Here is a 24,008-nt window from a genome sequence, read left to right as displayed (position 1 = left end):
ACTGGAGATCTGGATCAATAAGAGTAGGTAGGCGATACAGGTGCAACCACTCTGCGCACAAAATTCGCGTATCAAGATAAACACAAGTCTACTTCAGGCGTCAAATGTCTTCAGGAACGAGCGGGTCTGGTCAAAAGATAGGCATGAGTAACTTGAAAGCAGAATTGCTCAATGAGCAGAAGCAGGAGATCAGAGAGGCGTTCTCCCTTTTTGATATGAACAACGATGGGTTACTAGATTACCACGAGTTGAAGGTCGCTCTCAGAGCACTTGGTTTCGACTTACCCAAGAGAGAAGTGTTGGATATCATACGCGAGTACGATACTGAAGATAGAAATTTGATCTCGTACGAGAATTTCTTTCATGCTGGTATGTATTGTCGAGATATTGACCTTATTGTCGTGATACTAACAAATCAGTCGGTGAGCGCATTGTGAACAGAGACCCGATGGAAGAGATACGGAGGGCTTTCAAGCTCTTCGACGAAGATAACACGGGGAAGATCAGTTTCCGAAATTTGAAGAAAGTGGCCCGTGAGTTGGGCGAGAACTTGACGGATGAGGAACTTAGAGCGATGATCGACGAGTTTGATCTCGATGAGGATGGAGAAAGTACGTATAGTTGTATTCTGCTTTTGCAAGTCAACCCAGATATTTGTTTCATTTTTACTAACAGCCAGTCAACGAGCAGGAGTTCATCAGTATCTGCACCGAGTAGGCGAGCAACATCGATTGGCCCTGCAACCTACGTATGTATAAGTATAATAAAGAAAAGGACACGATTTGTATTTTACAGACACAAAAAATTGATAAATCAAAAGGAATAATTCAGTCATTTCAAACAGAGATAGGCTTTCCCCAAACCAGGCTCACGTGAGAAAGACGGTAGTTGTGTGCGAGAAAATCAATATCGTTTTTTTTTTTTTTTTCCAACCATAGATCCAACACTCAAGGCACCATGAGTAGGTTTGTGAAGAAGATGGCCAAGATGTCGCCCCAGATGAGGGATCATATGTTACGTGAAAGGAACAAATACATATTGCCTACCATGCCAACTTCAAGGTATATTCCTAGGGAGGATAGAAAAATTGCCATGGAAGATGTTGGCATCACCGTTGGCGATTTCGTTTACATTACGGAAGGTAAGTTCAAGGGTATCGTTTCGAAAGTCATAGCTCACTCTCCCGTCCTGGGAACTTTCAAAACAGGAGATGCCACAAGGCCAATGATCGTTCCTAAGGACTTTTGGTCTGAGTCCCAACAGTCCCACCTCATCGAATTTCCAGAAGAGATTCCAGAAGAGCACGTAAAGTTGGCTTCCAGAGATAGGGATGAGCAGGGAAACATCATTCATATTGTTGCAGATGAGGTCATCTGCAAGGACCGTTACTACGACCAGTGGCACAAGAGGTGGCTACCAAGAAGATTTGTCAAGCACCACGAAAATATAGAAATTCCATGGCCTATGCCCGAGAATGACCACACTGATAGCGGTCGGTCAACGAGAGAAGACGTGGCTCACTTGAAGACTTACGAGATGCAAACTATCGCTAAAAGCTTACTTCCTCCAGGAGTCATCCACGAACTCAGAAACAGATACTCGAAATACAAGAGAAATACTCTTACAGATATCGAAGCAAGAAGACTTAATGAACCAACTATGCCATTGACTACTGAGCAAAAAATCTATTTGGCTAAGAAGGCCAAGGAACCAAAGAAGAAGCTCGAGCCATTGGGCGAGGAAGTCAAGGACTACATTGGCAAGAGAATGGCCGACCATCTTTCTAAGATCGACAACCCATACCTCTTGGCCCACTTGGATGCCTTGTCTAAAGTTCAGATACCAGACTTCAAGAAGACCATGGAGAAGATTGAGGAGGACCAGCATTCAAAACCACAGTAAATCAGACGCACTTCACACATGTACATACAAAAGAAAACTTACGGATAAGAAAATTTGTGCAATGGTTGACGTAGCTTCATTCTATTACAGTTATAACTTCTCGTAATCCAAGTTACCTTCTAGCTTCTTCACATCGGCGACCTTTCTGACGGCCTTCATCAAATCGTTTTGAATGATGTAGTCCCTCTCGTCTCTGATTGCGAAGAAACCAGCTTCTGTGACAACGTTACGGATATCAGCACCGTTAAAGCCATCAGTCATCTTGACAGCAGCCTCGAAATCGAACTCACCTTGCTTAGCAACCTTGGAGGTGTGAATCTTGAAAATTTCCAATCTACCAGCCTCATTTGGCAAGCCAATTTCAATCTTTCTATCCAATCTACCAGCTCTCAACAAGGCGGGATCCAAAGTATCAGGTCTGTTTGTGGCCATGATGACCTTTGTCTGTCCCAATGTATCGAAACCGTCCATTTGGTTCAACAATTCCATTAATGTTCTTTGGATTTCACGATCAGCAGACGTACCCTCACTGAATCTTCTTCCACCAATAGCATCGATCTCATCCATAAATATAATGCAGGGTTCGTGCTCTTTGGCATAAGAGAACATTTCTCTGATCAATCTTGCGGACTCACCAATGTACTTGTCGACAATGGCAGATGCTGGGGAGAAAATGAAGTTGGCACCAATGGTAGCGGCGACAGCCTTGGCCAATAATGTCTTACCGGTACCGGGAGGGCCATACAAGAGGACACCTTTGGGAGGTTTGATACCCACACGAGTGAATAGTTCTGGATTCTTCAATGGCAACTCAATGACTTCACGCAATTCACGAATCTGTTCTGTAAGACCACCAATACCGTTGAAGGAAATCTCACCAGGCTCGAATGTGGTCATGTTGTAAACCAATGGATCGACTTCTCTGGGCAAAATACGCATAATGGTTAACGTCGTCATATCTAACGAAACACGGACACCATTCTTCAAGTTCTCCTTTTTGATGGTATTACGGCAACCCACAATATAGCGAGGACCACTTGAAGCCTTCACAATGAAAGTTTCGTCTGTCAACTGCTTCAACACCTCACCGACAATTTGACCCACAGATTGTAACGCCTTGATGTCATTCTCTGTCTTGTCATACGTCTTTTCCATATCTCGCATACTCAATCTCATCTCTTTAAGACGGGCATCCCATTTTCTGTGTTCAATCAACTTTTCTTTGAAGTTAGAAAGTGCCTTTTGTCTCTCCTGTTCTGCTGGAGTTGGCTGAGGAGCCTGCTGCTCTTCCTGAGCATTGCTGGAATCGCCATTGCTTCCTTGTGGCTGATCCTGGCCTTCTTCGCCTTGCAAGCCAGCCAAAAGGGGGTCTTGGTCTTCACTCATGGTTTGTTGTAACTGGCAAATTCAAATTATTCAGTTGCCACTCAAGCTCAAGTTGGTGTCGATAGTGTTCGAGTTGAGGGTACATAGTGTTTGTACAGAGCCGCGCATCACGTGCCCACATTTTGGAATCTACGGCGCATTTTTCTCAAGACATCAGTCTCATCTAGACAGAAGAACTTAGTCAGGCTCTGCTATATCGCGTTAGTTAGTGATTAAATCTTACTAATTATTAATATGGAGTTCCATGCGGTTATCCTATGTGGACCAGGAAAGGCATTGAACCCATTTTCCAAGGTCAGAGCCACCGGTACTGTCAAGGCACTCTTGCCTATTGCCAACAAGCCAATGATCGAGTATGTGCTTGATTGGTGTGCTAAAGCCTTCTTTCCGAAGATCACTATCGTTTGTGACGAGCTGTCAACTGAGGATATCGAGGCAGCGTTGAGTGTTTATAAGTCTAGGGTGGCACTGCAGCCTGATGGTGAGGATGACTCAAGGCAGTCCAACCAGTTTTTGGACCTGATTCAAGTTCTCGAGCTGGCCACAGCCAGTTCAGGAGATGTGTTGAGACTCTTGTCAAAGAACAATGTTGTTGATCCTTTGGAGCATTTCGTGCTTTTGCCATGCGATTTCATTACCAATTTACCTCCTCAAGTGCTTATAGAGGCTTACAGATCCAGACTGGAAACAGATATCGGTTTGCTTTGCTACTACAAGAACCAGTTGGATATCGAAGACAAGAAGAACAAAATTTTCCCAAAAAACTATACCATATTTGCCGATTTACCGTCCGGTCAGTCTCAGCTTTTAGATTACTATTCTGCTGAAGACGTTGATTTCCATAAGGCTTTGAAAATCAGAACACAGCTAGCATGGAATTATCCAAATTCGACTGTCAGCACAAAGTTGCTTAATAGTTCGATTTTCTTCGGCTCGGCGAAAGAAATCTTTGACTTATTTGAAAGATACCTGGAGAAATTCACGAAATTATATTTCTCCAACAGACCACTTATAAAGGTCATCCGTGATCTAGCCAGACTTTCGTGGCAGAGCACTTCCTGTAAAAATACTATTGGCTTCATGCTTGTTCCAACCCAGGCCCAGTTTACCAGATCAAACAACTTGCCAGTTCTCTTGGAGGCTAATAGATATTCATTAAAACTACAAGCGCAGGCTAATGCTGGAAGAAATACCGGCCCTAAGGATAAGTTGGCTGCTAATGTTGGAGCTGACGCCATGGTTGGAGAGAACAATGAACTCGGTGAGAAGACAAACGTCAAGAGAACAGTCGTTGGTAACAACTGTAAGATTGGAAAGCGTGTTAAATTGACTGGATCCATCATTCTAGATAACGCTATTATTGAAGATGATGTTGCTTTGGAGAATTGTATAGTTGGTCATGATGTGACGATTCGTTCCAAATCGAAATTGGTCAGTTGTTACGTTGAATCTACGCATGAGGTGGCCAAGGGTACTCAGGTCAAGGGCGATACGCTCTTGTGTTTGAGTTTGGAAGGTCTTGACGTTGAGGATGGAGAGTCTGCTATCGAATCATCTCTGGAGGAATCTTCATCTGGAAGCGATTATGACGATTTTGAGGAGGAGTATGAGTATGGGGACAACTCCGATGGGTTATTTGCATATTAGTTTTTACCATAGGTGGTTACTACATAGAAATTTTGTTGATATAATGGATAGCACACTGCTATCGCCATGCATGAATTGGTATAAAGGAAAGTTGTGTGGTGGTTATTTAAAGCCACGATGCTACTCGTTGTCACTTGAAGAATCCATTCTCCTCTTCTTCACAGCATCTTGAAGTGACTGCAATGCTCTTCTCTTCCTCGTCTCTATGTCTTCACCCAGGTCGCTTGTTTCGCTATCGTTATCAGAAGATTGACTAGCATCGTAGTTTGCCGTAACAGCTTGCTTCCGATAGTTCTTCCTCTCGTGTTTACGTGACTCCTTCGATCGTGGCCTTCTATAGTTCACCGATAAGGGGGCAAAAGTGGGCCTGAAATGCAATGACAGAGCGAGCTCTGATGGTAAGGAGAATTCATACTCCTGTGGAAGGTGAAAATCTTGATCTTGGACGGCCTCCTGAGGCACGGCCGGTTTATCTTTACTGCTAAACTTCTTGACGATCTCAGCACGCTTCGTGAGTGCCCAGTTCTCGATATCATCACCGTTGGTTATAACATCCAATAGATCATCTAGGCACTCTAAGTAGCCTTTATGCATCAGAAGTACGTTTGAGTTGTTTCCCAAACGGTAGAGCGAGGCCACCGACTTGGCAGCATTGGCAAACTCTGCCTTCAGTCGTTTGGAGTCCCCAGTGCTATTATATAGAGCAGCAACCGACTTGGCAGCATTCTTAAATTCCGAGGTCAACTCCTTGTTAAGTTCTATAAGCGACACCTGGTCCACATTCCTCGTGGAGGGCAAGTCGCTGGATAAATTCGATAAATCCATGTGTTGTTTGTCAATAATAAATAGTTGTGTGGTACTGTGGTGGAGATGGGTTATGGTGATGATGGGATTGTCGCAAGAAGGAAAGGGAAAACCTCAGTGTCGCACTCACCCAGACAGGAAGCTTATTTTGCAGCCACATGACAACTGTGCCACATGAGCGTCTGCGGTGAATGATTGAGAGTTGAGAGTTGAGGCGGGGAACGTAGAACAGCAACTTTTATAGTTAAAGTGGTAAATTTGCTAAATCAGGTTTGATTCGTTGTTATAGTTGGACACTTCCTCGTAATCTTCTGTCACTGTCCATGCTGTGGCTACAGTTGCCCCAGCCTCCAAATGGAAGCCATGATTTTTGTGAACACTTGAAGTTCCGTGATACACTCGTTCTAAAATGTTTGAAGCCCTCCACTGTTGTTTTCGCCGAAGTATATAAGGACTGAAGGCGACGACTTATTCGTGTCTCTGTCATGTGACCCAACCGCAAACAGTGAGGAGTAGATGCTTTCGTGTTTTTGAGTTACCATTCAACTAGAGTGCCACCAAGTCATAACATGGTCAAGTCGACGCTAATCTACCGTTACGATGGTATGTACTATTGATTTTATATAGAGCTTCTAAAAATGTACTAACAACCAGCACTTCCCCTTTGCGGATCGGTCGACGATAACCTTGATCCCAATTTAAATGAGCAGAAGAAGAAATGCAAGATCATTATCAGCAGAATCACGCCCAACTCTGAGCCTCAGGCAACAATTGAGAGCGGTAACTACAATATTCACTATTTAATTCAGAACAGCATCGTCTATGTCACTGTGTGTGACAAATCTTACCCAAGGAAACTTGCATTTCTGTACTTACACGAGATCAGCAATGAATTTGAGCATTCACACGGCCAGGAGGCTTTGAGCACAGCAGCTAGACCGTTTGGGTTCAGCTCTTTTGACAATTTCTTGAGCAAGACGAAGAAGATCTACCAGGATCAAAGAGCACAGTCTAATCTTGATCAACTTAATAACGACTTGGCTGATGTCAAGAAGGTCATGACGAAGAATATTGAGGATTTACTATACAGAGGTGACTCCTTAGATAAGATGAGCGACTTGTCTCTGTCATTGAGAAACGACTCCATCAAGTATAGAAAGAAGGCACAGAAGATCAACTTTGATGCCATGATCAGACAATATATTCCAGTGGTTGGAGTCAGTCTTATCTTTGTCTTCTTTATCTGGTACACATTACTCCGTCGATAGACTTCAACCGTGCATTACATTTATTTCTTCCTATAGCACAGTCCCTAGAGCTTCAACTTCAATAATATGACCACGTCAGAGATAAGTAGCAATTAATAAATACTTCTAACAAGATAGCCTGAACAAGACGAAAACTTTTCATGTTCATTTCATAATTCCTATGTATACACCATTCACTATGGCAACCTCTCTATGGTCCCATCTATATTACGCACATTACATGTCGCACTAGATAAGCTTACTACCATGACTGGTAATGAAGACTCGCCAAAGACCATGTCTAAAGAACCCACTCTACTGAGGCAGCCTTCAATTGCACTTCTTCCTCAAGCCTCACTGATAACAGGAACCCTGCTGGCCAATCCAACAACAGCTGTATCTCACACACAAGCAGAGATAACATGGAACATAGAAGACACCGAACGATCCACACTCGCTAGCCCTAGGCTAAGACCAATTCACCTGAGTGCAACGTCTATTGGAGATGGGGAGAGCTTTGGTAATCTGCAAAGCGAGGCCGAGGATGGCTTGGTGAGTGATGATGAGGAAACAGAAACGAATCACTTGACTGAGTTACTACAGAACCTAATGGCCCACGATATCGGGAAGGCAAGGAACTTTGGTGACTCGTCCTTGCAGCATTCTAACATTATGTTTGGAGAAGATGGAGAGGTTGATGAGGAATTCATTGAATCAAGGTTTATCCCAGACAAGCTGGACTCGTCTGAGGTATTCCACAAGAAGTTGAAGCATCTTTTCGTGTTGTCGTCCGCAGGCAAACCGATTTACTCTCTTAATGGCTCTGATGACGCCATTATGGGCTACATGGGTCTTATCACAACGATTGTCTCGACGTACCAAGAAAACATGAAGACCGAGTTCAACCACATAACTCAGGATGGCTTCAGGCTCGTGGTGATGAATAAAAGTCCGCTTATCCTTGTTTTGATCACTAGAGTCGTCTATGAATTGAACTTAGCATCTGATGATATTAAATCCACGTTAGAAAGGCAGCTCCAAGCAACATACATGTACCTTGTCTCGGTCCTATCAGCACCAGTCATAAAGAGGAGTTTCGAAAGAAGAATGAACTACGATCTCCGAAAGATCTTATCAAATCAGGATATTGCATTCTTAGATGCCATGAATATGAAACTGACATATGGATTCTCCGTCCAAAAGGACGGCCACTTCTATCTTGATAGCAGCTTTTACATCAGTCAATTGTTGGGCTGGGCGTTCCGATGTGTGAGAACAACTCATACAACTAGGTCAAAGGTCGGATCCATTTTGCTTTCTGCAAAAAAATTGACTGTCAAAGAATCTGGTTCTGATACAGCATCAATCATCAGCAAGGCTTCCATGACGGAGACTAAGCGGTACCTCGCAAATGACCTCCTTTTCGGATTTGTTTGTGTGAATGAAGAAGTTTTAACGTACATTCGGCCGTCCCAGCATAAACTTCTGAATGAGGATATCAATATGCTTCTATCCATCATTTCATTCCATTTCAAAACGGGAAATCAGCAATCAGACTTGTGGATCCCTCTTTGCATGCCCAACTTCAATAATTCTGGGTTCTTATATGTTTACGTGAGAAGGTTCGATCTAGTTGGTTACAACGAGCCATTGTCATTGATTCTCTTGGGTGCAAATAAGAACAGCTTCTTTGACTTGAGACAAGTTGGTCAGTACATCATCAACCGAATTTTCGAAAACAAGCATCTCAAAACTACATTGACTTCGGAACTCGTTCAAATGGGAGATGCAATGAAACTCATCAAAGGGTTGGAATGCCCTTTTATTAAGCATTTCATTTACAGGAGAAAGAATGGAAACCAGTATTTCATGGATGATATCAATTTTTTGACCCGAGGTGAGGACAAATACAACAATGTCGCTGCGTTTCTTCAGATACTTTATTTCTACACCACTTTGCACAACTGCAAGAGTACTACTATAAAACAAGGCGAAGAGGCGGCAAAGAAACTTACATACACGAGATGGCAAAGGAAAGATGGATGGATAACAGGGTTTCTATTAACAAGCAAAGACTATGATTTTTACTGTCTTTGTGGGGGCTCCATACAAGCGCAAGATATTATAGAGCAAAGCCTCAAAATCATCAAGTGGGTTGAGAAGTACAAGAAAAGGCTTTTCATTGGTGATGGCATTACATTTTAATACATTCCTAAAGCAGCAATTACTTCAATATAGCCTTCTCTGCTGCTTTGAAGACGTCCTGAAGCTTGTCGCAATACTGCTTGTGTAATTTTTCAAAGTCATTCCAAGCTTTGGTTTCGTCGTCTGACTTCTTTTGCTTCTTGGACAATCTTCTTTTGAGGTCACCTCTTATGGATGCCAATGTGTGAGCGTTCTTACTATGACCACCAGGACCATTGCGGTGTCTCTCGAAGGATTCCTTCAATTGCTTCACAGTTTCCTTTTTAGAATCAGTTGTAACTGGTGGTAAAGGAACTTTCAATTGCTGCTTATTTTGTGGATCAGAGATTGGCGTCATGTTAAGGCCAGAAGCCAAGATGGCGCTGACAATGTTTTTGGTATTAGAAGGATCGAACACTGTGATTTGGAAGTTACGACCTTTGACTGCCGTTTGAGCAGTAGCGGTGAAAGGAAGGTCTCCATCTGTGGTCTTGATAGTAAGATCGTCGAATATCAGAGGACTGGTTCTTCCAACCTTAGCTTCATTAGCGACCTTGCCAAATCTGTCGATAACAGCTTGCATTTTTGTTTTTAACTCGTCGAAGTTGACTTCTGGGGCACCTACAGCGGCCTCGTTCTCCTCCACTTCGACAGTCTTCTTGCTTAGTCTTTTTTTCAAGTTCAAAGGAGTGGCATGGAAGTTTCTTTGAGCTGGAACGATTGGAATTAGTCTCGCTCTGGCGAAATGACTAGGTCTTAGGATACTTCTAAACATGGGTAACGGAATGGGTCTGAGAATCGGTTGGAAATCGCAGCATCTCAAATTTCGCAGACTGAGCTACCAAAAATGTTTCAAGTACAGGTTGGCTGCGAAAAATCTCTAAATACCTAAGATTTACTGTATTGTTCATTCTATTTAATTATCCTCCTTTTTTGATTCTAATGATGCCTTGAGTTTTTCAATGGTAGCGATACATCCATTAGCTTCAGCACCAATCTCACCTCCTTCTTTGACAGCGTTCTGGAGGTTCTTCAACACACCCTCTGCAAATACATCATTCATGATCTTTTGTCTTGTCTGGATATCATTAGTAGACATCGATTCAGCCTCTCGTAGAGAGTAAACACCATCCTCTGTATTTTTGGAGACTGAGGCGGAAGTAGAAGACGGGAGTTCATCGACAAAGAATTTATAATGAGCGAATGCTTGTGGAGTTTGAGGAAGCAAGAGGTTTGGAGTCAGTGGATGAGGCAAGATGACATCTGACCAATCGGTCAAAAATGCAGACTTTTTCACCGCCTCGTCGCTCAAGGCAGCGTCAAGGAACTGGGCAAGAACTTTTATGTGCTGTGCTCTCGACTTTTTCCCTCCTCCAAGGGAGCCATTGGAGTTAACTGCAAGTGAGACAGCCTTACGGTCACCAGTTAAGGGCCATGACATGAGTGAAAAGTAACTTTTCATTATCTTCACAAAGTACCCTTTCACGAGTGGCTCAGGAGCCAAATCTACTAGCACGGCTAGTAATGACGTTGAAGATGCTCTAATATCTGGTTGAATATGCGTCATGGCAGAGTTCAAGAAGAGAACTATCGCTCTCATATGCAATTCTAATAACCCACTTTGTTTATTAGCACAAGCTCTGATCAATGATATGAGTGCCAGTCTAACTCCCTGGTTCAGGTCTGTGATGAGTGGAACAGTTGCGGTAATAATCTGCTTGTACAAGGAAGGATTAGACGGGAGATGGTTTTCGATGAATCCAAGCACTTCTTTCCTTGTTTGAGCACTATGATGCTTCGTTAACGAGATGTGATGGCTCAAGTCCACGGGGCCTGAGCTGGTAGTGGTCTTCTTGGTGACAGATTGGTTAGGCAACGAGATGGCCTTGGCGGTGAAAGATGTGTCGGTATAGTTATCCGGCTTTTTGGCGGTCTTACCGACCTTAAGCTTTGCCTTTTGGAAATCCTTCTTTTTCTCCTGTTTCTTTCTTTTCGATCCCATTGTAGTGTTGTAGTCTTCCCTGGTGGTTGATTTTCAGTATGCGATGCGGTGCGCGATGCCCAATATCGTCAAGATATCAAGCTGCGAATTGTGGAGAGCCAAACAACAGACACTACTTCCAGCCAGCCATGGATCTTGACAAAGTTTTGGTACTGCTTTCTCTACGAGAGAATCTAGTTCATGCTCATAGTGATGACGACGACGCCATGGATATAGACAGTGACGTTGAATGGACCAGAAGCGTACCGCAGACAGATAGACACGCCAGCGAGAAGGTTGATCTGGCAGAAGATCAGATCAGTATTGACATGGAAAAAGAGGAGGACGTTCAACCTGAGGAGTACAGTTCAGACACTGAGGATAACTCGGAACGACTGCTTGTGGTGAGTCTTTTCAGTCCCACAAGACTAGGTGCACGGTTCGCTATCAACAACCGTAACGAACGCATAGAACACGAAGAACTAGAACACATATCCAAGCTGCTGTCGCCAGCACCGTTTATCCAAGAAAATCACAAAAGCACGTTTAGCACAGCTCGAGGCTCTGATTTGTACTATAACCCACGGTACACTGTTCAGGAACCCGAGGACAACCAACCCAACCAGCGGCCTTTCGTCCCATTCCCCGTGCAAGTGCACCACCATCACTACTACAACGGTATGGGAGACGCCTTGGCAGGGACCGAACCTCGGGTACGGTACCGCAGCCATGGTCACGAAGTGGTTGGAGCCCAAGAACCGTTGCAAGTCCAAGAACTTCCACAACCTAAAGAGTCCATTGTGCGTAGCCAGCTCCCTTTGCCATGGGACGCCACTTCGTCACCCGCCGAGGAAAGAGCCTACATGTTATCGCTGTACCTCCAACTTGCCATCAACCTGGTGGTTCTGGCATACGCATTACATCTCGTGTGGTCTGTTGTTGCAGCCATACGCAAAGACGTCGCACATAAGCTTTCGCGGCATGCCAATAACCTCTTGGTAGAAATCGCCCTGTGTGAGCGCAGCTACCGAGAAAACCATTGCTCTCCGGATGAAATAGTTCCAGCGTTAGAGAAGATGTGTGCTTATTGGGAGCAGTGTATGCTTCAGGACCCTGATCGCGGTGGAAACGTGAGTCTGCTCGGAGCGCAGACTATCGGCATGGTGATCACCTCACTAGTGGAACCGTTGAGTCTCAAAACCCTCGCAGTGTTTGCCTGCGCCATCTTGTTGGTTTATGTGTACAATTTCGGTTTCGGTTACGTTCGAGCCCGAACTTACTATGGGTCGTAACCTCGAACCGAGGATGAATAGACGCGGCGCTAGGCGTTATTTGTCAGGGCCTAAAAAAGACACTGCAGGCGACCCAAAAAAAAAAAAAAAAAAAAAAAGTGACATTTTGCCGGCCGGAAAAATTCAATTTTCCCGCGCTTTCCCAGCAAGTGACATGGCACATACTTGCATCTGCCGCTCTCCGAATTTCCCGCTGCCCTTCCCGCCGCCATAACTAGGCTTTCCTCAATAACCTTAAACGTTCCACAGCCTTCCAAGCCCACTTTTTACCTAATTCTATACATGCCAATGCCAGCTTGATTGTTCCGAGGGACGTATGTACGAGACTATGTGAGACTGCGCCTAACTGCAGTGCTTTATTGGTGTGGCTGCGAGCCTACCGAAACCGCTCTATCTCAGGCCGGTATATCCTATATCCGTCACCAACTTTGACACTAGTGAAAAGTCTTGGGGTAGCACAAAAGCGTGGCGTTATGTGCTTAGTGAGATGCCAATTTAACCGCTCGGACCGTTACGCCAACCGAGGCTCGTTGACAGCCCCTCTTGGGATTCAATGGCCATCCCTTGTCTTTCGTTTACTTGTTCTGGGCCGACCTTTCTGCCTGGTTGTTATTTTTCGCTCCCCTTGTCTCTTGGCTCACCTCGCGGCTGCTAGGGTCGCAATGCCGATCGTGTACACACTCGGTAAAGTATAGCCGCTCCCTTCGCCAGAGATAAACTTGCTGCCATCTCATTGTGAAATCTTGCAGGAATGCTGTCCCGCGTGTTTCTGCCTTTTCTGCACTGCTCATGCTGCTGTGTTTCTTTTTACAAATCCGGCTGCACACCCTTATATATTGCGCTTTCCCTCCCACCGCTGAGGTGAAATTGTCTCTACTTTAATCACTCCTACTACTTATTAACCTAGCATAACATGGCCTTCTTCGGCACTTCTAAATCTGACGAAGAGGCATTGAGAGCCGCTGCTCAACAGGGCGGGCTCCAGCAAAGTGAGTCTAACCCTTCTTTACATCGTTCGGCCTCATCAGCCTATGAGACTGCTTCCGAATTCACCAACGATGATATACTGCAAGTCGACCCAGCAAGCATCGCTGATAACGAACACTTTGATCGCTACTCCGAAGCCATTGTGAATGATCATGGCCCTTCCCACAACCACGACGATAGACCTTCTACTGCTCAGGGCACGGCTGTGGATGATGACGAGGACAATATCAAGTCTTTCAGGGCTCCTAGCAACGATAACGTTGACTACCTGAATATGACGGAAAACGAACTTAATAGAATTGCTACCACTTCTGACACTCTTTCGAATTTGGAAAGAGAGGTTACAAGACAAGAGTCTCGCGATGGTCTTGTAGACCCAAAAGACTTGGACTGGGATAGCAGAGACGACAAGGCCAACCCTCAAAACTGGCCCTTGTGGAAGAAGTGGTTCATCACCTTGTCTGTCGCTGTGGACTGTCTTTGTGTCTCTTTGGGCTCTTCGCTTTACGTTGAAGCCGTCCCTGAGTTGCAAGTTAAAATGGGCATCAGTCAAACTCTCGGTATTGCCGGGTTGACTTTCTACTTGATCGGTTTGGCCTTGGGTCCTGTCTTTGCCTCGCCAATCTCTGAAGTCATTGGTCGTCGTTGGATCTACATTGTCTCCTTGCCACTCTCCATGCTTTTCACTATGGGTGTTGGTTTGGCTAAGAACATTAGAACTGTGCTTGTTTTGAGATTCTTCGCTGGTTACTTTGGCTCTCCACCAATGGCTATTGCTGGTGGTACTGTCTCCGACTTGTGGGGTAACTCTCCTCCTCAAATGTCCATTGCTATGGCTTTCTTTTGTGTTGCTGCCTTCTTGGGACCTGTTGTTGGTCCTATCCTCGGTGGTTTCGCTGCCGAGCACAAGAACTGGCAGTGGACTCAGTGGGTCTCCTTGATGTTCTCCGGTGCTGTTCTTCCTCTCCTTTGTCTCTGTCCTGAGACTTTCAAGCCTGCTATTTTGAAGAAGAGAGCAATCGCCAGAGGCATTAAGTTGGAGAAGCCAAAGCTTACCTGGCCATTGGTCAAGACTATGTTGACTGTCTTCCTCTTTAGACCAGCAGAGATGTTGGTCGTTGAGCCTATCGTTTGTTTGACATCATTCTACATTGCTTTCGTTTTCGCTGTGTTGTTTGGTTTCTTCGAAGCTTTCCCAATCATCTTCAGAGGTATTTACGGCATGGGTATTGGTGTTTCCGGCTTGCCATTTATTGGTGTCGGTGTCGGTTTGATTACTGGTGTGGCTTGCTACATTGCTTTGGACCACATCAAGTTTTTCCCAAAGAACCCTGATGGAACTAGAGGTAACTTTGACGAGGACGGTAACCCAATTTGGGATGCTCCAGAAAGTAGATTGCTTGTGGCAGAAGTTGGCTCCATTTTCTTGCCAGTTGCTTTGTTCTGGTTGGCTTGGACTGCTAGAGAGTCTATTCATTGGATTGTTCCTACATTGGCCGGTATTCCATTCGGTTTTGGTTTGATTTGGGTTTTCTTTGGTATTGTTCTCTACTACTCCATGGCTTACCCACCTCAGTATGTTGCTTCTGCTTTGGCCGCAAACAACTTGTTACGTTATATCTTGGCCTCCGTTTTCCCATTGTTTGTTTTCCAGATGTACGAAAGGTTACATGTGGATTGGGCTACATCTACCTTCGCTTTCATTGCCGTGGCTATGGTTCCAATTCCATTTGCCTTCCACAAGTTCGGACCTACCATTAGACAGAGATCTAAGTATGGTTACGCTGCTTACTTCAAGAGACTTGCAGCTGAGAAGAAGGCAAGAGAGGAGGAAAAGGCAGCCAAACAAGGCCAGGAAAAGTTCGTTCCTTCTAACGACATTTCTTCTGATAGTGAAGACAACCAGAAGGGCGGATCCCCATATGACCAGTCTTCAAGAACTGAGAATGACGCTGAGAAGCGTGTCGCCGAAGCTGTATGAGCTCCATGTCCACCTTTAATACCTTTTTGCATATTACACCAACTATATACTTCGTGTAACTTATAATTTATCGTTAATCTTTTATGCTGATATGTACTGTGCTATTTAATGACCCAAATCTCTAAAGGAGTCGGTCAAGATGCTTCTTAACTTAAACAAGTTAATGATTCGGAGCTTCTCATCCTTAAGATGTGCATTATCGCTTGCCTGCCCACATGGAATCTGTGCAGCAGGCGCATTGAAGGTCTTTTCCAAGAAGCGAATGGACGGAATGGATCCACCCTCCCTAATAAATAATGGATCCGGATAGGAAGGACCCCAGTTTTTCTTTATGTTTTGATAAAGGATTTTGAACACAAGATTGTTAGGATTTCCCAACCAAGGTTCAGCCTCGTGGAAAATATCGATCTTAAGGTCATTCTCAGTACCCAAAGCATCAAAGCACTTCTGCATGTAGGAGGTGAAGGCCTGCTTGATTGTGCGGAGATCCTGGTTGGGAACAACACGAATAGATACCGAGGCTTGTGCACTTTTCGATATCACAGTATTGTTTTTAGGACCTGATACGTCAAGCCTGTGAATCGTCAATGAAGGATTTCTCCACTTCGCAAGGAGTGTATCAAGGTCGGCATTTGAGATGTCGTGGGACCGAGACACGTCTTTGATCTTCTGGTAGAGCTTTAATTCGGTCTCGTCGATCGGCAACACATCGTCGTAGAAGCCGGGGATATTAATTTTGTTCAGGGTGGAGCACATGAGTTGGCCAAGAATTTGAATCAAGTCCATTGTTGGTTCTTTCGAAACCCCACCATCTACCCCCGAATGTCTGTCTGGCTTGTCTGATGTCACACAAAGTGAAGCATTCAAGACCCCACGTAAACCGTAATTGAGACATGGAACTTCATCTTCTAGCCAGTAAGAGTTTGAGAGAAGGATCCAATCAACCACGCCAATGGCATCCTTATTTTCATGCATTGCCTGTTGGAAACCAATTGAGCCACACTCTTCTTCGCCCTCAATAATGAAAACCACATCAATCGGAAGTTCTCCTTTCTTGTGAAGATCCAGCACGGCATAAAATGCCGCTAATGTAGGACCTTTGTTATCCGATACACCTCTAGCGTATAGGTTACCATCCTTTGCTACCAATTCAAAAGGATCGGTAGACCAGCACTCTTTATCGGCCGCTGCTTCGACGACATCATAATGTCCGTACCAAAGGAGAGTTTTGCGTTCCTTGTCAAGGCTTGCTTTTTCGTTTCTCGTGAACCTTCCCATAACAACTGGGTTGCAGTTGGGGACAGGCAAAAGTTTAGCCTCGGATGCCCCAAGCAACCGTAGAAGTTTATTCAAAAATTGTGCACATCTTCTTGAGTCTTCGAGGTAGGTGCTGGGATACTTTGAGATAGTCTTATATGTTATGATTTTTCTTAACGACTCAAGTAAATGCTCGTTAGAGGTGTCAACACCATTGGAAAACTTGAGAAGCCCGTTTCCTTCGTTCGAGTTGGCAGTACCTGGATCACCGACATCAGTGATATTCCAAAGGCAGAGCGAGCCGCCACCTCCGGATAGAAGATATGTAGAACCTCTAAAATCAAACGCTTGAACGGCAAAAACTGAACTTTCGTTAGCGTCATGAAGCTCTTCTTGCTGGATGGTGTTGAAACTCACAGCGCTTCTGACAGGGTGTGATTTTGACTCATCGTCACCATCAGGCGCATCACCATGGATATCACTTTTGAGTGGGAATTTGCAAAGGCCACCCATGTTTGTGGCCTTGTAGATGCAACCATTATGAATGCATAAAGATAAAACCTCATCTGTCCTGGCTTGGTTGGAGATGAATTTAAATGAGCGTGTAAGCTGGAAAGTGGTCAAGTCCCATGCGTTGATTGTGGAGTCGCCCAATCCAACGCAAATTGTGGAGTCGACGACATGCATGGACAAGATTGCTTCGTCATTCTCTAACTTGCTGAGTAAAGATAGCTTTATAGAGCCGTCCCTACTTGCAGTGATTCCCCAGACTTTGATTACACCATCTCCTCCGCAACTAGCTAAGAAGCCATCGTACTGGGATGAAGTGTAGAGGTCGCAGAATGCAGCGGCGTTCAGATCAGTCAAGAACTCCAAACAATAAACATAGCCGTTGTGGGCGAAACGGATCACGTCAGAATTTTGGATCTCTACGAGGCACGGTCCACCCTCGGAACTGGAACTATTCTTGAGCATTTGATGCGCTGATTGGATTTTGTTAATGGATCCGCCCGGTCCTTTAGAATCGAAAAACTTATCATACCTGAAATGTGGGAGGCGATCAATAGACTTAGCAATATTAGCATTTGCATCGGGCTCTAAAGGCAAACGGCACCACAGAATAGAAGCGTTCTGGGAACCAATGAATAATGCCGAAAGTTTCTCAGACCAGTAAATGGAGAAAATGTCACCAATATCCATCGACGAATAGACGATATGAGTGCATGAGATGTTATAGTTGGAGAGATCTGGATCGTCGAAAGGTGATAAGTCCCAAACCTTCACTAATGAGTCAGAGCCTGCGCTGAACAAGAACCTCTCATCTGGGCTAATTGTTAGGCAAAGAACTGACGTTGCAAAGTGGTTTCTTCCACAGTTTATGATATGCTTAAGACTATAGCTCTTCAAGTCAAAGACCAAGATGTTGGAATCTTGCGTTCCACAGAAGATCAACTCTTTTCCTGGAGCCGGCGTGACGCATAGAATGGAGTGAGTGTGCGTCCATTTATGGACCAAAGGAAGTGTTTCTGCCGGCAAGTCATCATTACTCAAGTTATTGGGAAGAGCAAAGCTGCAATCTTGAGGATTTGAGCAAGTTTCCTTGTGTTCCAGTCGACTCTGCCGCGGCAGTTGGTGCCTGATCGGTGTAGCGACCAGAGGTGTCGAGTTCGTGGTCGAATTTATGGGTAGAGGTGTCCTCATCGGGATGGGGACAAACTCACCCTCATGAATATTGCCGTTGTTAAAACAGCCCATAAGTTTGTCGATGTTCGGTTCTGTGGATGTAGTGTGGGTGAAATGCTTGCAAAAGAAGAGCAGCCACATTTCTAGAACATGTCACGTGCGCTTGTTTCGTAAGTGTAGCAAAAATCGGAAGATTGATAGGAAAAGGAGACTATTGAAATTATAGATTACTCCTACATTGATAGGAGTATTTAATTTTGAAGATTTGAATTAAACAGTTGTTTTTCTGGATTTATTTGGCTGATTCAAGTTCGAGAATATGGTGCGTACGTCAACATCGCAGTAAATACACAAAAGTTGCAGCCAGCTACAAAAGCTTGCAAATTTCGTGAATGTAATTTCTTTACGTATAAAACTAAAGATTTTGGAAAAATTTATCACTATTCAAACTTACACACATCAACATATCTTTCGCCATATATAGTGATGAATTGGAATGGATGGAACATCTACAGGTTAGATACCATAGGTGGTTTGTGAACCATGACAGCACTCTCCACTCTTAAAACGATAGGCTCTGCTGGTCCATGAACAGTTGTGCAACTAGCCTCCAACACTAAATAGTATTGTAACGACACTTCCAGTATAGCAAATGAAGATGGAAGCTCAGGAATTACAGCGTCAAACCAAGTGCTAGGCAACATACCAGTATACTTGACTAAGGGCTCCTTTCCTTCATGATTTTCAAAGTGGCTCTTTTCTAAAAGCAAACGTTCTGTTCCAGGACGATGCACCAAAACTGCCACTTCTTCATAAAAGCCTCTCTTTTGTCTCGTACTCCGTAATGTCTCGGCACTGCCCTCAGTAATCACTCTTGAAATCGATGTAAAGCTAAGTTTCTGACACAACTTGACCTTCAAATCTTGAATGGATAACAATATGTTATCTGGTTGATGGGTTATGCTCGTTAGACTTTCAAAATACGGGTGAATAATGGCAGGGGGCATGACTAACCCATAGCCAACGAATCGAGATAGATTTTCTCCAGCGATTAACGTTCTACTGACAATATTACCTTCACAGTTGCCAAAAGTATCCTTGTATTCGAAAGAAGCTCCCACAGTGATTCGTTGAATATGAGAAGCAATGGAAAAAGGCAGATGCCATTGGCCATGGACAACGCTTTTATTGTCGTAAAAAACGTGATGATAATCATTCTTTTTGGTAAACACTTTCAAGAGGTCTGGTCCATGCGAACATGACTGGGGATCGAACGTTAGGTGGGATGGAGTTCCAAGTATACGGTCAGGCCCTTCCAACTCCTCATTCAAAACGGGCACTAACTTATAGCTTATTTCAACCAGCTCACCTTCGGTGCCGACATAGGAAAACGAAGGCGGTAAGAAGTAAACCTCATGCCTTTGGAATGAATGTCTATAAATGGCAGGCACAAGGCTAGGCTTCTTACAGTTGGTATACGAATCTGGGAGCTTTATCTTTCCAGTTCGCCAATATTTCCCTGGGGAAAGAAGCTCCTCCTCTGAGATGACAGCAACATACTGAGAAATCAACTCTGTAGTGTTGTCTTCAGTGAAAGTTGTCTTGTCTATGTTGCACATACTTCTTCTGGGCAAGAGCAGCTGCTTGGAGACACCGATGGTCGTAGCTGTTCCCTTCAAGAAGAAACCCAAACTCCTGAGATAGAAATAGCCTTGTACGGTTAAATGGATAGTCACATCAATAAATTCACCGCAGCTATAGACTTTGTCCTTGTCGAACGTTAAAGTTAGTTGCACAGTCATCTTTAGTGTGAGGAGGAGGTGGACAAGAAGACTTGTATTTAAAACAAGACACCCCTCCAAGCACGTTTCAAACTAAGAAAGTCTAGTGAAGATAGTATAAATGGAAGCTACAACGATACTCAAAGGCTAAAGATACCATAATCAGTAGGAAACACGTAGTCTACCATGCTCATTGAGTCTACGAGTTGCCGTTATCTTTCAAGCCGGACAGCTCAGCCAACCTGAATAAGTTGTATGTTCCATCCCGCTCATTATAAATAAATACTGCCCGAAAACCATATCCAGACACCTACCACTTCACTGGACCACCTCTGCCATTTTGCAGCCATTAAATGAAACAACAATGTCTGCCAAGCGCCTAAAGGCGACTGATCTGCGTGTGCATATACTGCGCAGCGAAAAAAAAAAAAAAAACATTCTACAGCGAGTAAGAAACCGAATGCCGGTTCCGTTTGCGATGGGTTCAATATGAACCAATTTTTTTTTTTTTTTTTCCTTTGCTTTTTACCTTTTCGGATAGGCTTATCTCAGCACTTTAGACCCACGTGGGGTGCGATCCGGTTTATTACCAGCACGTTTTATCAGATCTAATTAAAAAAAACGAAGGACAAAAGAAAAAAAAAATTAAGCACCCTGACAGCAGCACCAAGCAAAATTTTTCTTTTGTGGTAACCAGTCACACGAGCTATTTCCTGCTTAGTGCCAAAGTTTTTCTTGGGTGTCTACATTTTCTTTTTTTCCCTTGCATCTCCCGATTGTTACTCGTGTGACATCTTGCCCATTTCCAAGACTTCCAAGACTTTCAAGAGCCTTCCAAGCCTTTTTCTGCTTGTTTGTGGAATAATCTCCCCTGGAAACCAAGAAAAATACTCAAAACAGTATACGGGCTTTAGATGAAGTTCTCCCACTCGCTTAAGTTTAATGCTGTGCCTGAGTGGCAGGATAACTACCTTAATTACACGGGTCTTAAGAAAGTTATCTATGTTGCTCAGCAGAACCAGTTGGAAAACGGTCAGCCTCAAGATGGATCTGTGACGGTGAATAATGCCACCATTACTGAGTTGGTTAGAATCGCCAGAAGAAACCAGGCCATCTTGGACCGTCGTGATGCTATGGCTCACGCAAACGAAGAAGAGTCGCTGGAAAAATTTACAGCATCAAAGTTCATCAATAAGTTTAAGCAAAGGAAAAATGCCGCAAACGCAAAGACCACACCTAGTCCAGAGCCTTCACTGAATGAATTGGAGAAGGGCGAGGTGACTGTGGAAAAGGACGATGTCAATGACATACAAGTGACTTATTCTTTTGACAACGATGAGTCCACCTACCGTGGGTCCATCGACTTGGATGCAATGACAGCTGCGGCAGAGACTATTTCTTCGGAGTCCTCAGACCCTCTCCCGGTTTTTGCCAAGCATTTGGTAGACGAGGTGACTAAAATAGATAAGTTCTTCAAGCCAAAGGAAGTTGAGGTTTACAAGCAATACGATAACCTTATCAAAGATTTGGAAGCCAACAAGCAGCATGTGGAGGACTACCTTTTCACTGATGCTTACGGCAAAGACAATTATGACGAAAACGAACACAGAAACCTCCATATCAAGTCTACTTTGGAGAGAACATTGAGCAATGCCTCTGTTTTTGATACTGTCAACCATTTGGACTATGAAGACCTCGAAAAGGGTGATTTCATGGATGAGGAGGAAGATGACGACGATGATGATGAAGATGATCATGATCGCCGCTCCAACTCGGCTTTGCTTGGTCGCCACGATTTCAACATCAGAAACCAGAAGCAAATCACTTTGAAGCAAAGATCGATCCACATGTTTATCACTTTGAGTGAGTTGAAATCGTTCATTGAGTTGAACAGAATCGGTTTCACCAAAATTTGCAAGAAGTTCGACAAAACATGCAATTATTCCGTGAAGGAGGATTTTGTTGCCAACTTCTTGCCTCACAACTCTAGAGCTTTCTTTCCAGAGACGTCTGAAATCTTGGACGACAGAATTGACCATGTGGTGCGTGTCTACGCTTTCCTTTCAGGCAAAGCTGTTAACCTGGCTTCTCCAGAAGATTTGGAACCAGTGAAGGATGAACTCAGAACGTACTTGAGAGACCACATTGTTTGGGAAAGAAACACCGTTTGGAAGGATTTACTTTCCATCGAGAAGAAACAGTTCAACTTGAATCTTGATGAGAGTGCCGCTAGAAACAACAAGATGGGAGATGAGGCCAACTCTCAGTCTTTGCTTCTGATGCGTTGGAGAAAGATTAACATGCCCTTCGGCTGGTCTGTCGGTAGGTTCGATTACTTTAAGGTGCCCGAGTTCATTTTCTCCACTCAGATAATCAAACTCGCTATTATTATTCCAGTATTCATTGTCTTGTTGACTGTGAAAACAATGAATGACAAAGAGGAAGCTCGTTGTTTAGCGGTCTTGGCTGCTTGTGCAATGTTGTGGGCCTCTGAAGCTTTACCCTTGTGGGTAACTTCGTTGTTGGTGCCTTTGCTTGTTGTTACTTGTAAAGTCTTGAAGAATGAGGAAGGAACAGCCATGGACGCTGCAGATGCTTCTAAGAAGATCTTGTCTGCTATGTGGTCCTCAACGCTTATGATTTTGCTTGGTGGATTTACTTTGGCTGCTGCTTTGTCCAAGTACAACATTGCAAAGATTGTCTCCTCGTACATGTTGGCATTGGCTGGAACGAAACCAAGAAACATTCTCCTTGCTATCATGAGTGTATCTTTGTTCTTGTCAATGTGGATCTCCAATGTCGCTGCTCCTGTTTTGGCTTACTCCTTGATCCAGCCTGTATTAAGAACACTTCCAACGACTTCTCCACTTTCCCAGGCGTTAGTGTTGGGTATTGCTTTGGCATCTAACCTTGGTGGTATGGCTTCTCCTATTGCTTCCCCTCAGAACGTTATTGCCATCGAGTACATGGACCCTAATCCTGGTTGGGGTAAATGGTTCGCCATTGCTCTCCCAGTGGCTATCTTGTCCATGGGTGGTATCTGGATGGAGTTGATTATGACATTTAAGATTTCGCAAAATAAGGTCAAGGCTTACAAACCCATTAAAGAGAGATTCACAGTCAAACAGTGGTATATTTCCATTGTGTGCATTGCTACTATTCTTCTTTGGTGTGTCTTGAGTGAGATTGAAGACACCTTCGGCTCGGCTGGTATCATTGCCGTCGTACCGATCGTTTTGTTTTTTGGCACAGGCCTTTTGAAGGTCGATGATGTTAATAATTTCCCATGGACAATCATTTTGTTGGCTATGGGAGGTTTAGCATTGGGTTCTGCAGTTACCAGTTCTGGCCTTTTAGCCACTGTTGCAAAAGCTCTACAGGAAAAAGTCGCTGACTTTGATGCATTTGTCGTATTGGCAATTTTTGGTATTTTGGTTTTGGTTGTCGCCACCTTCGTATCTCATACGGTGGCCACCATTATCATCGTGCCATTGGTGAAGGAGGTCGGAGACTCCATGTCTACGCCACATCCTTCGCTTTTAATTATGGGTACAGCATTAATGGCTTCTGCTGCTATGGGTTTGCCTACTTCAGGTTTCCCTAACGTTACTGCCATTAGTATGACTGACGAAGTTGGTCAAAGATACATTTCGGTGAACACATTCATTACAAGAGGTGTTCCAGCATCTCTTATAGCATACGTGATTACTATTTCCGTTGGTTATGGTATCATGACTTGCTTAGATTTCTAAACTGGTTACGAAGAAAAAGATAAAAATCACAGGTTATAAAAAATTGCATTATTCTAAGTCGATACGAAATTATTGAATTGAGCATAAATACAGTAGTTTGACATACGATATGGTATCGTGTGTT

At 44.1% G+C, this 24,008-nt stretch overlaps 13 protein-coding genes across 13 annotated transcripts; 8 read left to right on the top strand and 5 right to left on the bottom strand. All coding sequences in view use genetic code 12, as the record gives it.

The window, feature by feature from the left end:
• Positions 1 to 104: 104 nt before the first annotated feature.
• CXQ85_001837 (centrin) lies at positions 105 to 717 on the top strand (the record flags this gene model as incomplete). The annotated part of the gene is made up of 3 exons (XM_025485533.1): positions 105 to 369; positions 420 to 611; positions 680 to 717. The coding sequence occupies 3 exons, from the start codon at positions 105 to 107 to the stop codon at positions 715 to 717; spliced, it is 495 nt and encodes a 164-aa protein (XP_025340998.1).
• Positions 718 to 957: 240 nt separating this feature from the next.
• MRPL40 (mitochondrial 54S ribosomal protein YmL40) lies at positions 958 to 1,902 on the top strand (the record flags this gene model as incomplete). Its single annotated transcript, XM_025485532.1, has 1 exon — positions 958 to 1,902. One exon carries the CDS (start codon positions 958 to 960, stop codon positions 1,900 to 1,902), a length of 945 nt encoding a protein of 314 aa, XP_025340997.1.
• Positions 1,903 to 1,992: 90 nt separating this feature from the next.
• On the bottom strand, positions 1,993 to 3,288 carry RPT4 (proteasome regulatory particle base subunit; the record flags this gene model as incomplete). The annotated part of the gene is made up of 1 exon (XM_025485531.1): positions 1,993 to 3,288. One exon carries the CDS (start codon positions 3,286 to 3,288, stop codon positions 1,993 to 1,995), a length of 1,296 nt encoding a protein of 431 aa, XP_025340996.1.
• A 234-nt stretch (positions 3,289 to 3,522) lies between these two features.
• On the top strand, positions 3,523 to 4,935 carry GCD1 (translation initiation factor eIF2B subunit gamma; the record flags this gene model as incomplete). The annotated part of the gene is made up of 1 exon (XM_025485530.1): positions 3,523 to 4,935. One exon carries the CDS (start codon positions 3,523 to 3,525, stop codon positions 4,933 to 4,935), a length of 1,413 nt encoding a protein of 470 aa, XP_025340995.1.
• A 120-nt stretch (positions 4,936 to 5,055) lies between these two features.
• Positions 5,056 to 5,760, bottom strand: CXQ85_001833 (uncharacterized protein; the record flags this gene model as incomplete). Its single annotated transcript, XM_025485529.1, has 1 exon — positions 5,056 to 5,760. The coding sequence occupies one exon, from the start codon at positions 5,758 to 5,760 to the stop codon at positions 5,056 to 5,058; it is 705 nt and encodes a 234-aa protein (XP_025340994.1).
• A 548-nt stretch (positions 5,761 to 6,308) lies between these two features.
• On the top strand, positions 6,309 to 7,007 carry SEC22 (SNAP receptor; the record flags this gene model as incomplete). Its single annotated transcript, XM_025485528.1, has 2 exons — positions 6,309 to 6,342; positions 6,394 to 7,007. The coding sequence occupies 2 exons, from the start codon at positions 6,309 to 6,311 to the stop codon at positions 7,005 to 7,007; spliced, it is 648 nt and encodes a 215-aa protein (XP_025340993.1).
• A 246-nt stretch (positions 7,008 to 7,253) lies between these two features.
• On the top strand, positions 7,254 to 9,067 carry CXQ85_001831 (uncharacterized protein; the record flags this gene model as incomplete). Its single annotated transcript, XM_025485527.1, has 2 exons — positions 7,254 to 8,958; positions 8,985 to 9,067. The coding sequence occupies 2 exons, from the start codon at positions 7,254 to 7,256 to the stop codon at positions 9,065 to 9,067; spliced, it is 1,788 nt and encodes a 595-aa protein (XP_025340992.1).
• Positions 9,068 to 9,210: 143 nt separating this feature from the next.
• Positions 9,211 to 9,945, bottom strand: CXQ85_001830 (uncharacterized protein; the record flags this gene model as incomplete). The annotated part of the gene is made up of 1 exon (XM_025485526.1): positions 9,211 to 9,945. One exon carries the CDS (start codon positions 9,943 to 9,945, stop codon positions 9,211 to 9,213), a length of 735 nt encoding a protein of 244 aa, XP_025340991.1.
• Positions 9,946 to 10,086: 141 nt separating this feature from the next.
• Positions 10,087 to 11,172, bottom strand: CXQ85_001829 (uncharacterized protein; the record flags this gene model as incomplete). The annotated part of the gene is made up of 1 exon (XM_025485525.1): positions 10,087 to 11,172. The coding sequence occupies one exon, from the start codon at positions 11,170 to 11,172 to the stop codon at positions 10,087 to 10,089; it is 1,086 nt and encodes a 361-aa protein (XP_025340990.1).
• Positions 11,173 to 11,300: 128 nt separating this feature from the next.
• CXQ85_001828 (uncharacterized protein) lies at positions 11,301 to 12,443 on the top strand (the record flags this gene model as incomplete). The annotated part of the gene is made up of 1 exon (XM_025485524.1): positions 11,301 to 12,443. One exon carries the CDS (start codon positions 11,301 to 11,303, stop codon positions 12,441 to 12,443), a length of 1,143 nt encoding a protein of 380 aa, XP_025340989.1.
• Positions 12,444 to 13,356: 913 nt separating this feature from the next.
• On the top strand, positions 13,357 to 15,411 carry TPO4 (Tpo4p; the record flags this gene model as incomplete). The annotated part of the gene is made up of 1 exon (XM_025485523.1): positions 13,357 to 15,411. The coding sequence occupies one exon, from the start codon at positions 13,357 to 13,359 to the stop codon at positions 15,409 to 15,411; it is 2,055 nt and encodes a 684-aa protein (XP_025340988.1).
• Positions 15,412 to 15,516: 105 nt separating this feature from the next.
• Positions 15,517 to 20,153, bottom strand: CXQ85_001826 (glutamine amidotransferase subunit; the record flags this gene model as incomplete). The annotated part of the gene is made up of 2 exons (XM_025485522.1): positions 15,517 to 18,238; positions 18,865 to 20,153. 2 exons carry the CDS (start codon positions 20,151 to 20,153, stop codon positions 15,517 to 15,519), a joined length of 4,011 nt encoding a protein of 1,336 aa, XP_025340987.1.
• An 893-nt stretch (positions 20,154 to 21,046) lies between these two features.
• Positions 21,047 to 23,884, top strand: PHO87 (SPX domain-containing inorganic phosphate transporter; the record flags this gene model as incomplete). Its single annotated transcript, XM_025485521.1, has 1 exon — positions 21,047 to 23,884. One exon carries the CDS (start codon positions 21,047 to 21,049, stop codon positions 23,882 to 23,884), a length of 2,838 nt encoding a protein of 945 aa, XP_025340986.1.
• Between the last annotated feature and the right edge of the window lie 124 nt (positions 23,885 to 24,008).

The sequence above is a fragment of the Candidozyma haemuli genome (genome assembly GCF_002926055.2).
Source record: "Candidozyma haemuli strain B11899 chromosome Unknown C_2014730914, whole genome shotgun sequence".
Classification (NCBI taxonomy): Eukaryota; Fungi; Ascomycota; class Pichiomycetes; order Serinales; family Metschnikowiaceae; genus Candidozyma; species Candidozyma haemuli.
Note: the sequence above shows the minus strand (reverse complement) of the source record. Positions and strands in the feature narration are given on the sequence as shown.